General features: G+C 46.4%; 2 protein-coding genes across 8 annotated transcripts in view; one reads left to right on the top strand and one right to left on the bottom strand.

The window, feature by feature from the left end:
- The window catches only part of DYRK1A (dual specificity tyrosine phosphorylation regulated kinase 1A), a 149,463-nt gene extending 141,586 nt beyond the window's left edge, over window positions 1-7,877 (bottom strand). For 2 of the 7 annotated variants that reach the window (XM_063702755.1, XM_031005153.3), the window contains exon 1: window positions 6,069-6,205. The gene's annotated coding sequence lies outside the window, so the exon portion shown is untranslated. Of the gene's footprint in view, window positions 1-5,569; window positions 5,590-6,068; window positions 6,206-7,516 lie in introns of those variants that run through there. The other 5 variants (XM_031005157.3, XM_055374016.2, XM_055374018.2 and 2 more) reach the window with 5 other exon arrangements.
- On the top strand, window positions 6,183-12,045 carry LOC134757890 (uncharacterized protein DDB_G0284459-like). The gene is made up of 2 exons (XM_063702759.1): window positions 6,183-7,030; window positions 9,041-12,045. Exon 1 carries the CDS (start codon window positions 6,444-6,446, stop codon window positions 6,975-6,977), a length of 534 nt encoding a protein of 177 aa, XP_063558829.1. The 5' UTR covers window positions 6,183-6,443; the 3' UTR covers window positions 6,978-7,030; window positions 9,041-12,045.
- Window positions 12,046-13,129: the final 1,084 nt, after the last annotated feature.

Here is a 13,129-nt window from a genome sequence, read left to right as displayed (position 1 = left end):
GGTTTGTCTTTAAAGGGATGGAATGTGCCTTCCCAAAATCCTATTCCTGGACTGTGGATGTAGTGAGAAACTGCCTTGTACTATGAAGAAAATGGTAAGCACAGGAAAGCAACAAGACAGAAGGAACCAAGCTCCCTCATATCGTGGTGCCACCATATCAGCCTTAGATAAGTTATACTGTTGTTTTATGAAGGAAAAATAAACTTCTCGTTTAAGCCACTGTATTTAGTCAGAAACAGGCCCATCTACATTCTAACTGGTACATATAAGAAAGCTTAAATTTATCGTAACTCTTAAATATTAGCTACCAACCAACTCAGCAAAGCTAAAATTCTATCCTCTTAAGTCACAACAGAGCTTCCTACTGAATAACCCCATTACTGAGATTATTGCTACTGTGCCATTTTATATTTATATGGCATTTTACACTTCAGCACTTCATTACAGTGTCTCATTTCATATTCTCAAAATCCTGGGCAGGGCAGCCGGTGCTATCTATATCTGGCATACAGGATACTGAAGCGAGGAGAAGCTGTTTTGCCCAAGATGACATGGCTAAGGAGTGGTAGTCAGGAAGGATTCAACATACAGGTTCCGCATTCTGTCATTCTATGAATCTAAACCCCCTATGTGCCAGGCACTGGAGTTACAGCCATGATCAAGAAAGACTTCTTCCTGTCCAAATGGACTTTAAAATTTAATGGAGAAATTAAACTTACAATTATATTAAATGAAATTTAATGAACAATTATATATAAGAACATATATGAATAATTATATTTGCAGTAAGGGTTGCCAAAGAAAAACAAACGGTCCTGCTTGGCCAAAAAAAAGAATGCATGGCCAAGGAAGACTACCTGGTTTGGGGAAGGCCTCTCTGAAGAAAATATTTATGCTAGGATCACAGAATGAGCATGAATGAAGATGAGGAGAGAAAAAAGGAGCAGAAAGAAATCCATGAAGAAATGTACATACATTATCTCAATTTTCACAAGATTCCTATGCTAATTACTATCAACCTCATTTTACAGATGAGGGAACTGATGTTTGGTGAAGTCACTGTACCTAAAGTCACACAGCCAACAGAACCTGTTGAGACTCAGATCAGCCAGACTCTGGAGCCTCTGTTCATGGCTTCATGGGCAGGGGATCTTTCCACAGTATCATGCTGCCTCAACTGCTGTCTATAACTGGATAGCAAGCAGACAGACAGATGTCACAGTTCAAACTTTTTTTTTTTTTTTTGAGACAGTGCTCCACTCTGTCACCCAGGCTGGAGTGCAGTGACACAATCTCAGCTCACCGCAACCCCCACCTCCCAGGCTCAACTGATCCTCCCACCTCAGTCTCCGGAGCAGCCTGGACTACAGGCGGCACTAACACACCTGTTTTTATTTATTTATTTTTTTTTTTTTGAGACAGGGTTTCACCATGTTGCCCAGGCTGGTTTCGAACTCCTGGCCTCAAGTGATCCGCCCACCCTGGCCTCCCAAAGTGCTGAGATTACAGGTGTGAGCCACCACGCCAGGCCTCAAGCATCTTTTTACCCAAATACATGGGTGCCAAGATGCAAGCCTTAACCATACATGTCCATAACATTTTATGGACATGCAAAAGCTTTTGTGAAAAACCCAGAAGAGAAGATGCATAGCTCTGGTAGAAGAACCAACTCCCAAGATGTCGAAATGGCTCTATATTATCAAATAATATAGATAATGATAATACGGAAAAACTTTTTGTGAAAGCTTTTTTAAAAATTAAAAAATCAAATCTTGTCATTGGAAATGTTATACACTCAAGAAAAATTAGGGGGTTATTTAATGAACAGGGATGTTATTTAAAATAGAGTTGATGCTGAAAGCCAGTTTCACTCTATGTTAAGCCAGTTCACTGGGCCCCCCCAAAAAATCAATTAAAACAAACTTTTCTAACATGGGGAGATAAAACAAGAATATTCACTGACAAGAACAAAGACACATTTTAAGCTATTACTCACTATATATCAGATATGAGCATCTGCTCCAAACCAAAAAAAAATTATGTAACTTGTCAAAACCTAGTTTTAACAGTAATACAAACTTTTAAATATCGCTTTCTAGAAGAGAAGATACATAGCTCTGGTATAAGAACCAATTGCCAAGACACCAAAATGGTTCTACATTAGCAAAACATATATGCCCAAGAGAAACCACACCATTTCAGGTGTTCAATGTAGGGTATTATCACCAATAAACAATTCTCACTCGTTTTGGTACTCTGGAAGTAGGATTTCAAAGCAAAAGCTTAACTTTTTAAATACCTAGCTGGCTTACACAGTGCAATATTTCCAAATCATTTTGTTTCCATATAAAAAATAATAACAATCAACTAAGGCTGCTTGTAGCCAGTACATTAACAAATAAGATCTTTCTTCAATTACCCAGTATGAACGAACCTTCAATGATTATTTTAGTCACATGAAGTCTACATTTCACTTTCAAACACTCTATGGTAAACTTTACAACTCTAGCTTAATATTGTAGCACTGACATAAGGCAAGATTTCAAAAAGCTTTCTTCATTTGGGAGCAACTGAGGAGAAATTTTAGGTAATTTAATATAATTTGCTGATTTTTCCAAGTAATTAAACACAAATTTTAACTCTCCAAACTTTTTAATCCAAAGTTGAGCAAGCTTTGGGTTATAAATTACCACCTCTCTAGCCATCAGAAAATTGCCCAACAGTCAAGATAACATCCGGTAAAAAGTCTTTTAAAAGGCAAAACCACCATATATACATAAGGTGCTATTACACTGGTCACACAATTCACTTTCACAGAGCAAACTGTTAGTATCAAGTTTCAGGAAACATTACTAATAGTTTCACGTAATATCTTTACTTCTAAATCGAAAATAGACGAACATATATGGAGGTAAAATCACCAAAACACTCAACAGAAAGTAAAGATTCTTGGTTCAGTTTAAATAACTGCTTATGATTACTACAAAATAAGACTAATACAACTTTGGGGATGAGGAACTAAATTCCTGATAAAGACTTTCTGGAAGTTTTTGGGTTTTGCTGGGTTTAGGTAAGTTTTTTCTTGGGGAGGGGTGAAACTGCTTCCTGTGTGTGTACAGGAAATGTGAAAGCCTTCTAAAATATGAGGAAAGCTAATGCCAAAGCAAAGACAAATTGGCACACGCCTAATCACAAATACCAAGAAAGTCACAAGTGAAGCCCACTCTTCTACTAATCTTGTGTTCAGTGGCACAAGATTATAAGGCAATTCCCTTCTCGCCTATAATACAGTTAATTCTATCCACATTTTCTTCTCATAACTAGATACTTGTCAACCATAAACAGACACAAGAAAACACCTCAGGGCAGTCTAAATTTCCAAGCTATTTCTTAAAAAAAAAAAAAAAGGTTTTCAAGTGAAAACAAAGATTCAATCCAAATTAACACTTCGTGTAGTTACAAAACAAAATGCATGCCAAAGGTCACTGTATACCATGTTTATAACAAGGTATCTTGAATCTTCCTTTTGCAGATAGTCATAGCCCTCTAAAAACCTAATGTAAATTACTTAAATACATTGTTGCAGTTACCTAGGCCTCTCCACCCCCATATCTTTAAGTCATAAACAGTAACTCTCCGTAAGTAACACGAAGGAGCAAACATCAGACAATATTTTGGAGGGGAAAAAAAAATTTAACAAATGGTCGTTTTTACTGTCCACATTCCCTAACAAGACATTACACTAATATGGAATGTTTTAAATTATCTTAAATGTTACCGCCTCTAAAAAACTGGACTTATTTTTAGACATCTTGCACACAATAATGTGTTTGTTAAGTTTCTAATAGGTTCCACCAAAATATTGTTAAAAGGTTTAAGAGATGATCTTATACTTAGATCTGAAAACAAAGATCTCACTAGGTCATTTAGTCCATTTCCCACCCCTACCAATAATTACCATTCATTCAGGTCTATTCCTTCAAATATTTTTTCAACACCCACCAGGTAAAAAGGAGTGTGCCTTCATGGCGCAAACACAAGGGGTGACCCTTCCTCCTGCAATAATCTCTGAGCTTATGCCTCTCGAGGTAAAAATGAACTTTTTACAAGAGAACTTTTTACTAGTCTTACAAGAGAACTAGGTGTAGACATTGACAGAAGTCCTTAACTTTCTGGCATGGTTTGAAGTATAAATAAATTTGGACAGCTACCATAAACACCACTGCTATACCAGGGAAAATCCTCCAAAGTACTGGGATACCTGAAGTATACGTAAAAAATCTTGACTATAATCAAGTAAGCTTTTTTCATAACCAGTTTCTTTGAAATGATCTTCTGCAGTTTAAAACCTTAGCACATCAAACTTTAGTTCTGGTCTCACATTTTTAAAAGTCTACTTGAAAACAATATTCTCCTAAAGTAACTGATCAAGATATGAGAAATTAAAGAAAACAAAAGCTAAAGGTAATTCCCCTGAGTTATTAAAACACCTCAAAATCAAAATGCTAAATATATTCATTAATACTTTGGACACATAAACTATAAAAGGGTCACAGAGGAACCCTTAAGCATTCAAAGAATAACTAAAAATAACTTTACACAAAACTTTCTTATGACTCATCAATACTCAGAAAATGACTATAATCAAAATTGTTTGAAGTACAAAACACATCAAGGAATATCTTTAATTCCTTTCATTCAAAAATTGACTACATAGTTTTCTTGGGGGGGAAAAAGGCCTGAAAAGTTTATTAAGAGGGCTCATCACCATTACCTTACCTTTTGGCCTCGGCAAGCCACAAAGGTAATTCCACGCTAAAAACCTTACGGGGACACATCTCTAGGTTAGAACCCTGAGTCATTAAACACGAATCACTCCAAAATTTGCTAGTATTTCTAATAATGAGTTACACCCTAATGATTCACAACTCCAGAGTGGCTACAGCCTTCTGGCTCCTGGAGTCCCAGCTGTATGACCTTAGACCAGTCAGTGCCCCTCTCCAGACTCACTCTCCTCATCTATAAAATGGGAACAGTTCCTACTGGCTGGGCAAGCTGGTCGATCCACTGAAAACCCTGAAAACAGAGCCTGGCACTTGTGAAAACAATGTTCTAAGGCGTATTTTCTGACAATTTGGGCGGAATTCAAGAACCAAATGGTGCTAGCATTCCTGCGCTGCGCCCAGATTATGGGATTCGTGTCACCTAGGGTTGGGCGAAAGGCACAGGCAAGTAACCAGAGTCACTGACTCACTAATTTTACCATTTTTAACTATTTCAGATTAGGGAGGAGCCTTTTGCCAAGTGCTGAGCTACTCAGCAGCTCTGGTGGCTCCGAAGCGAGAGTGGGTTTGTGCCTATAAATAGACTCGTGAAGTTTTGTGGCGATACACAGGTATCTATTCTAATTCACCTCTCCTCAGCTACCAACTCCCCCGGCTGCCGGGCAGGTCATCCCTCCACCCCGAGCCGCCGGGGACACTCGCGCTCCCCGCCCAACTTCGGAGGCCAGTGAGTGCCCCTCGCTCCGGCGCGGACCCCCAGGGCCGCCGAGGCAGCGGCTCCCGACCTTCGCCGGCGCCCGGCCCGGCCCCGCCGTCCTCGCCCACCCGGCAGCCGGCCCCATTTTCTTAACCCGTGCATTGTCCTTGCGAAGCACCCCGGCGGTTCCCACACTGGTGGGGACCGAGAGGAGGGACGAGGGAGGAGCTGGGGGAAGAGGATGAGGAGGAAGAGGAGGAGGAGGAGGAGGAAGACAACCTCCACCCCTTCGCTCGGGCGGCCAGTGAAGGTCTGGCGCTGTCTACGGCCCCCCAGGCCCCGGCTCCCGGGAGGCCGCGGCCCCCGCTCCCACCCTCCGCAACTTTCCCTCCGCTCGCTCCCGCCGCTCCTCCGGGACCCGGCCTGAGGCTCCCTCCCCCGGCGGCCGGCCCTGGGCCCCCGGCGCCTCCTCCTAAAATGGCAGGTCCCTCCCTCCGCCCGGCCGGCCTCGGCTCGGGCCCGGCTGCGGGCCGCCAGGGGAGCCGAGTGCCAGGCCGGGCGGGGCCGCGGCCGGGCCGGACACTCACCGGGACGATGGCGGGGCGCTCGCGCCGCTTCCTCCGGTGAGTCTCAGCCTCGGGCTCCCGCGCCGCGCTCCCGCTCCCGCCGCGGCCTCCGCAGCCAGCGCCGCCCCGGCAGCCTCTCTCCGCCCCCGGCGCTCCGGCTCCTGGCCGCGCCGCAGCCTGCTCAGTCTCTCCTCGGCTCGCGGTTCCAGCGGCGCCCGGGGCCGGGGAGGCGACAGCCCCCTCCCCGGCAAATACCGCAGTCCCCGGGCCCCGATTCCAGGCGGCGGGGCCGCACGGCCCGGCCCGGCGCAGAGGGCGGCGTCGGCGAGGCCGGGCGCCGAGCGGCGGCTGCTGCCGGCGGCTTCTTCCCGAGGAGGATTTTGTAAATCTCACAAAATGGCGCGCGCTCCGAACCTGCGCAGCGAGAAGCGCCGGGGCCCGGGTGGCGGCGGCGGCTCCTCCGCCAGGAGAGCCCGAACCGCCCGCCCCCGAGTCCCCGCACAGACAGAGACACTCGCACACACCCGCACACTCACGCGCACACTCGCCCTCGCACACGCTCCCTCGCACACACACTCGCACTCACACCGGTCCCGCCCGCTCGCCGGCGGCGGCAGCGGCACCAACAGCAGCAGCAGGAACAGCAGCAGCAGAAGCGGCGGCGGCGGCGCCCGCACCCCCCGCTCGGGGTGTCCGCTCCCTGAGGCCGACCTGGGCCGCGATCAACAGCAGCGACAGCAGCAGTCTCCCCGGATACCCCCGCCGCGGTTGCCGCCGCCACCCCCGCCTCACTCCAATGGGGCTTTTTATTATTATTCGGGCGGGAAGCGAAAGGGTTTAAAAAAAAACCAACCAACAAAATGGCGACGGACCGACCCGGTCGCTATAGCAACTGTCAATCAAAACGCAAAACCCCGGCTGACGTGCTGACGTCCTCCTCCCGCCCCCCGGCCCCGAGCCGGCGGGCGGGGCCTGTTGCTCAGGTAACGGCAGATTCCGTTCCCTCCTTTCCGTCTCCCCCTCTGTCCTCAGCCAACCACCCAACCCCCTCAGGTCACGTGAAGGATAAATTCGGAGCTCGGGTCCGCTACGAGTGTCAGAGGAGGGCGCGTGATTCGCCCGGGGGAGGGGAGAGGAGGGGGACGGCTAGGCCGAGGGAGGGTAGGGGCTGGGGAAGGGGGGGCGAGGCGGCGGCCAGGCCTGTGCGCGAGCGCCCGCCGCCTCCCGGCCGCCTCGCCCCGCCCCGCGCCCGCGCCGACTGCGGCCCGGGGAGCGCGCGCGGCCTCCCGCGCCGCCGCCCCCGCAGCCCTAGCGCCCCGCGCTTCCGCGTCGGCGCCCGCAGCCCCGCCCGCGCCGGGGGGAGGGGCGGGCTGCCCCAGGCGGAGGCGGGGGAGGGGGAGGGGCGCCGCGGCCTTCGGGCGGGGACCCGGGAAGCCCACCCCGCGCGCCCGGGCCTGGAGGGCTCTCACCGCGGTCCGGGCGCCGCGCTCGCTTCTCTCCCCGGGAAGCGCGCCGGCCGCGACCGTCCGCGCGTGGAGCCGGTTCTTCGAAGGGCTGGTGGGCCTCCTAGCCGGAAAATGCCGGCGGAGGCCGTGGTGGGGGCGGGGAGGAGCCACCGCCGCGCCCCAGACATCGCAGGAATTCCGGACGCTGCGCCGGGCCCGGCGGCCCTGAGGCTGGCACCCGGCTCCGGTCGGGCCTCCCAGGTTTTGTGGCGCCCGAGACCAGCGTTGGGAAATTAGGCTGGAGCCATCATGAAAACTTTTTCAGGCTGTGCACGCTCGCCCGTGCCTGCCCATCTGCTTCCAACCCCTCCCCACCTTTCTGGGCGCAGCCTGCCTGCTCCATCGGAATGCCCCTTAGATGAATCCCCTTGTGCTGTTAACTGTGTCCTTGTCGTCCAGCTCTCTGGTTTTCTTTTCTGTACACCTTCTCGGTTTCCAGAGTCTTAATTCGCCTGCTTGTCCTTAACCATCAAAACTCTTTATTAATATCCTGGCTTTCGCTGATTTTTATTCTCCCTACCCCTTCTCCCTAGCTATGTATTGCTGGGTGAGCTCCCGAAGCTTGAAAACCCAAGTATGCTGTGCTGGCTGCGTTGTAATCGGTAGAGAGCCACCAGCTAAAAATTGTATTTTGTACCAACTCTAATGGCATTTAATAAATGTATACCTAAAAAGAGTGTGTGTGTATATATATACTATTTTACAGCAGTCACTAATTGATTTCTAAGCTTGATTTTGCCACCTTGTGATAGTGTTCATAACCAATTTTTTTCATAAACTTCACAAATGTGAGAACAGATAAAATCTTATAAACAATATTAGATGTAAAAAACTCGCAGTAAATTCTGCTGTCTGTGCTACATGACTCAAATACCCCTGCTTTAAATGATTTCCAGCAAAAATGTCCTTGCTACAGTTACTAGGACATTGATGTACTAAGGTAACCATTCAGATTAGCACAGACTTTGAAAGAAATCAGACTAAACCGAAAATAAATTAGTCAAAAAGTAATTACTAAGGTAACCATTCAGATTAGCACAGACTTGGAAGAAACCTGACTAAACCGAAAATAAATTGGTCAAAAACTGGTCGGGCAAATAGCTTGCTTTCAGGCTGATCTCCATGATATAAAAAAGTTGCCGTAGCTGGCAAAAGTTCTTTCGGATTATTGTTTCAAAATTTCCCTGCTAGTGTGATTAAGGTCCACGGTCAACTTAATTGTTTTGAAGAAAGAGGAAGTGGCCCAGAGCGCCCCTTATTCAGAGGAGAGGTCCCTACCTGGTTCCTCCCAAGCTCAAGCTTCCACCTATACAACCAACTTCTTCCTCTCTGCTTGTGGGTCTCCTTCCTGCCCCCACCCCATCCCACCCCATTCACCAAGCTTTCGCTTCTATCAGAGCACGTCAGCATTTGCAACCTTTAATACTAAATTAAATTTGACTCAAATTTTTATTACTGGTAATGGAAGAAACTTGTATAATCTTCCAGGTAACCTGAACAGAATATGACAATGTCTCAAGATATGTGTCCTTGTCTTCAGTTCAAATCAACCTAGAAGATATCGGAGTGGGGCAGAATCTTGAGATTATAAACATGCGGGTATAGAAGGCATTGCTGGTCTTCGTATCTAGAAGGCCGCACCCCTTTTTTCCCCAGTGTGACAGCCTTAGACAACATTGGTCAATGAATGTCATATCCAGGTTGGAATGCTGTAAAATGGTTATATACAGGCTTCACCTAAAAACGTAACCTGTAAATTACAGCTGGCTCCAAACAAGTGACCACATGTAGGCCGGAAGGACTCCGGTATAGATGCCAGCTGACCTGGTTCACAGATGAAATCCTTGTCATCTAAGAATCTTCCCATTAGATTCACTTACAGATGTGTTTATTCATAGTCTGCTCACCTTGAAAAGCAAAGGCCCTCAGCTCATAGGTAGTAACAGCCTCCACTTACCCAGCACGTTCTAGAGTATCTCTAATCCTCACAGCAACATTAGATCCCCATTATGTGGACGAGAAAACAAGTCCTGAGTGATTACACGACTTTCTCAAGGCAGTCACCACTCACCAGTAAGTGGTGAAGCCAGGATTCAAACACAGGTATAATTGCAAAGCCCATGTTCTTTCCACCACACCAAGATGATTCAAGATTATATGGAGTTAGAGTCTTCACAGAGGTAATCGAGTTGGGTCTGTAGATTGAACCCTAATCCAAAATGACTGCTGCCCTTATAAAAAGGAGAAGTTTGGACCAAGACAAATGAACACAGGGAAGAACGTACAGACACCAGGAGAAGGTGGCCATCTACAAACCAAGGCGCACCTGAGGCTACCAGAAGCTGACAAAGAAGCATGGAACAGATTTTGTCTTACGGCCATCAGAGGGAACCAACCCTGCCAACATCTTGATTTTGGACTTCTGGCCTCCAGAAATTCAAGACAGTACATTTCTGTTGTTTAAGCCACCTAGTTGTTTGTACTTTGTAGTGGCACTAAGGGAAACTAACACACAGATGCGTGCCAAGATGGTGGTTTCTTTTGGTTGGCTTCACATCCGTTAGTGACCACTCCTGGTGAGGCACTATTCTAAGCCTGAAAGTCCAGTAGTTGGAATCTCGCTGAGAGTTATAACCCAAATAAATATTCCAAGGACAAACAAGCAAACTAACCAGTATTCCTATCAATGCTCCTCACGCCAAGCGAGAAGGTGAACAATTTGCATTTGGTCCCTAGACAGTGGCATGGCGTGGCATCTGACACCCCTACTGTTCTTACAGACTTCTGGGTAAAAGTCTTCACCACTTGCTGCCCTTGTACAAACTTTATTGTTTGTTCGTTCTTTCTTTTTTTTTTTTTTTTTTTTGAGACAGAGTCTCGCTGTGTCACCCAGGCTGGAGTGCAGGGGTGTGATCTCGGCTCACTGCAACCTCCACCTCCCCAGTTCAAGCGATACTCCTGCCTCAACCTCCTGAGTATCTGGGATTACAGGTGCCCGCCACCACACCTGGCAAATTTTTGTATTTTTAGTAGAGACAAGGTTCACCACATTGGCCAGGCTGACCTCGAACCCCTGGCCTCAATTGATCTGCCCACCTCGGCCTCCCAAAGTGCTGGGATTACAGGCGAGAGCCACTGCACCCGGCCTTGTTTATTCTTATTTTTAAGGTAATTCGTTATCTAAAACAGATTACAAAGAAACAAAATTAATTAAAACATGAAAAAGGCCTTCTATAAACTGACAATGGTAGTATGCTATGAAATAAGAAGTTCATTCTTTTTTTTTTTTCTTTTTTTTTTTTTTTTTTTTTTGAGATAGGGTCTCGCTCCGTTGCCCAGGCTGGAGTGCAGTGGCAAGATTACAGTTCATGGCAGCTTCCACCTCCCAGGCTCAAGCAATCCTCCCCACCTCAGTCTCCCGGGTAGCCGAGACTACAAGCGCATGCCACCACGCCTGGGTAACTTTTTGTATTTTTTGTAGAGATGAGGTTTTTCTATGTCGCCCAGGCTGGTTTCAAATTCCTAGACTCAAGCCATCCTGCCACCTCAGCCTCCCAAAGTGCTGGGGTAACAGGTGTGAGCCACCACGCCTGGCCGGGGAGTTAATTCTTAATTCTTTGCACCTAAGGTCCAAAAACAAAATGTAACAGTCATGCATGGTCATTACAGACAATTTTACAATATGGAAAACAATGAAGAGGTAATGCTTACTCATAGATATCACCCAGGAAAAAAAAAAAAAAACCTTATTGGTATTTTCATATTAGCATATGTCCTTCCAGACTTTCTTAGGGAGACATGAGTACATTCACCCACATACAACACTGCAGATATGTTTCATGCCGTTTTTACTTACAATTATACTATGAGCACATTTTAGTGTTAACTGAAATTTAGATAATCATTTTAACGGCTACTAGTATTCCATCAGTTGAATAGGCCATAATTTGTTTACCTGCTCCTCTATTTTTTAAGGAAGTTTTTCCTTTTTGTTGTTGTTGTTACTACAGATAAAGTTGTATAAACATGGCCTACATCCATTTTACGCACCTGTCCAATTATCTCCTTCAGATAAAAGTATGCGTCCTTAAAAAGCTTTTGATTCATGTTACCAAAATATTCCTCAGAAGTGATTCCACCAATATGCACTCCCTAAAAGTAATGTGTGACAATGGCTTTTTCCTACACCCTGCCACACCCGCTTATTTTTATTTGCATTTATTTGGACATTTTGTGACTTTTTAAAAATATGTTTGTTGTGTATTTGTGCCCTGCCTGTGTATATCTATCTGATGCCTATTTGGGAAAGCAGAGAAGTATTTGGGGTTTTTGGTTTTTGGTTTGTGGTTTGTTTTTGTTTTGTTGTTGTTGTTTTAGACAGAGTCTCACTCTGTGGCCCAGGCTGGAGTGCAGTGGCGCGATCTCGGCTCACTGGAACCTCCGCCTTCCAGGTTCAAGAGATTCTCCTGCCTCAGCCTCCCGAGTAGCTGGGACTACAGGCGCCCGCCACCATGCCTGGCTAATTTTTGTATTTTTAGTAGAAACGGGGTTTCACCCATGTTGGCCAGGATGGTCTCGATCTCTTGACCTCATGATCTGCCTGCCTCAGCCTCCCAAAGTGCTGGGATTACAGGCGTGTGCCATCACGCCCAGCCTTTTTTTTTTTTTAATTGATTTCTTTTTTGAGATTTTACTGCAAAAAGAAACAGGAAGAAAAAAAAAGAAAAATGGAAGGCCATGGGATGCTGTTAGATTGATACATGAATGTCACCCCAGTCAATGTGTCTGTGGCCATCTTCATTCTCCTAGCCATCTCCCAAGTAGGGCTAGCCCGATGCCTTTCTTGCTCTCACTGTCCTTCCCCCTCTTTTTTTTTTTTTTTTTTTTTTTTTGAGACAGAGTTTTGCTCTTTTTGCCCAGGGTGGACTGCAATGGTGCGATCTAGACTCACTGCAACCTCCACCTCCCGGGTTCAAATGATTTTCCTGCCTCAGCCTCCCAAGTAGCTGGGGTTACAGGCATGCGCCACTACGCCTGGCTAGTTTTGTATTTTTAGCAAAGATGGGGTTTCACCATGTTGGCAAAGCTGGTCTCAAACTCCTGACCTCAGGTAATCCACCCGTCTTGGCCTCCCAAAGTGCTGGGATTACAGGCATGAGCCACGGCTCCTGGCCTCCTTCCTCCTCTTAACCAGGCACCTGCAACCAAGGACTCTCTCCCGGAATCTTAAGATTACAAAGTTGTTTATGTCAAGATGTGGTTCTCATGGTGCCATTAAAAAAGAGAGAGAGAGGACAATATTCATTGCCTTCCTTATCATGTAAGCATGTTTACCAATATTATTTTATGAATTGCCATTAACATTTTCTTTTCTTGTGACATTAAGATAAAGCTTAAATAGTAAATATGTAATTATTAAAGTGTGTATTCCACAGTTTCAGAATATCTTGAAATCATATTTTGCGGCTGGGCCTGGTGGTTCACGCCTGTAATCCCAGCACTTTCGGAGGCCGAGGCAGCCGGATTGAGGTCAGGAGTTCGAGACCAGCGTGGCCAACATGGTGAAACCGTGTCTCT

This window comes from Gorilla gorilla, chromosome 22 (genome assembly GCF_029281585.2).
Source record: "Gorilla gorilla gorilla isolate KB3781 chromosome 22, NHGRI_mGorGor1-v2.1_pri, whole genome shotgun sequence".
NCBI lineage: Eukaryota > Metazoa > Chordata > Mammalia > Primates > Hominidae > Gorilla > Gorilla gorilla.
The sequence above is the reverse complement of the archived record's forward strand: the minus strand, read 5'-3'. Positions and strand labels throughout refer to the sequence as shown.

Excerpts from the sequence above, each read along its gene's own strand:
- LOC134757890 (XM_063702759.1), top strand. The coding sequence starts at position 6,444 with ATGGCGCGCGCTCCGAACCTGCGCAGCGAGAAGCGCCGGGGCCCGGGT.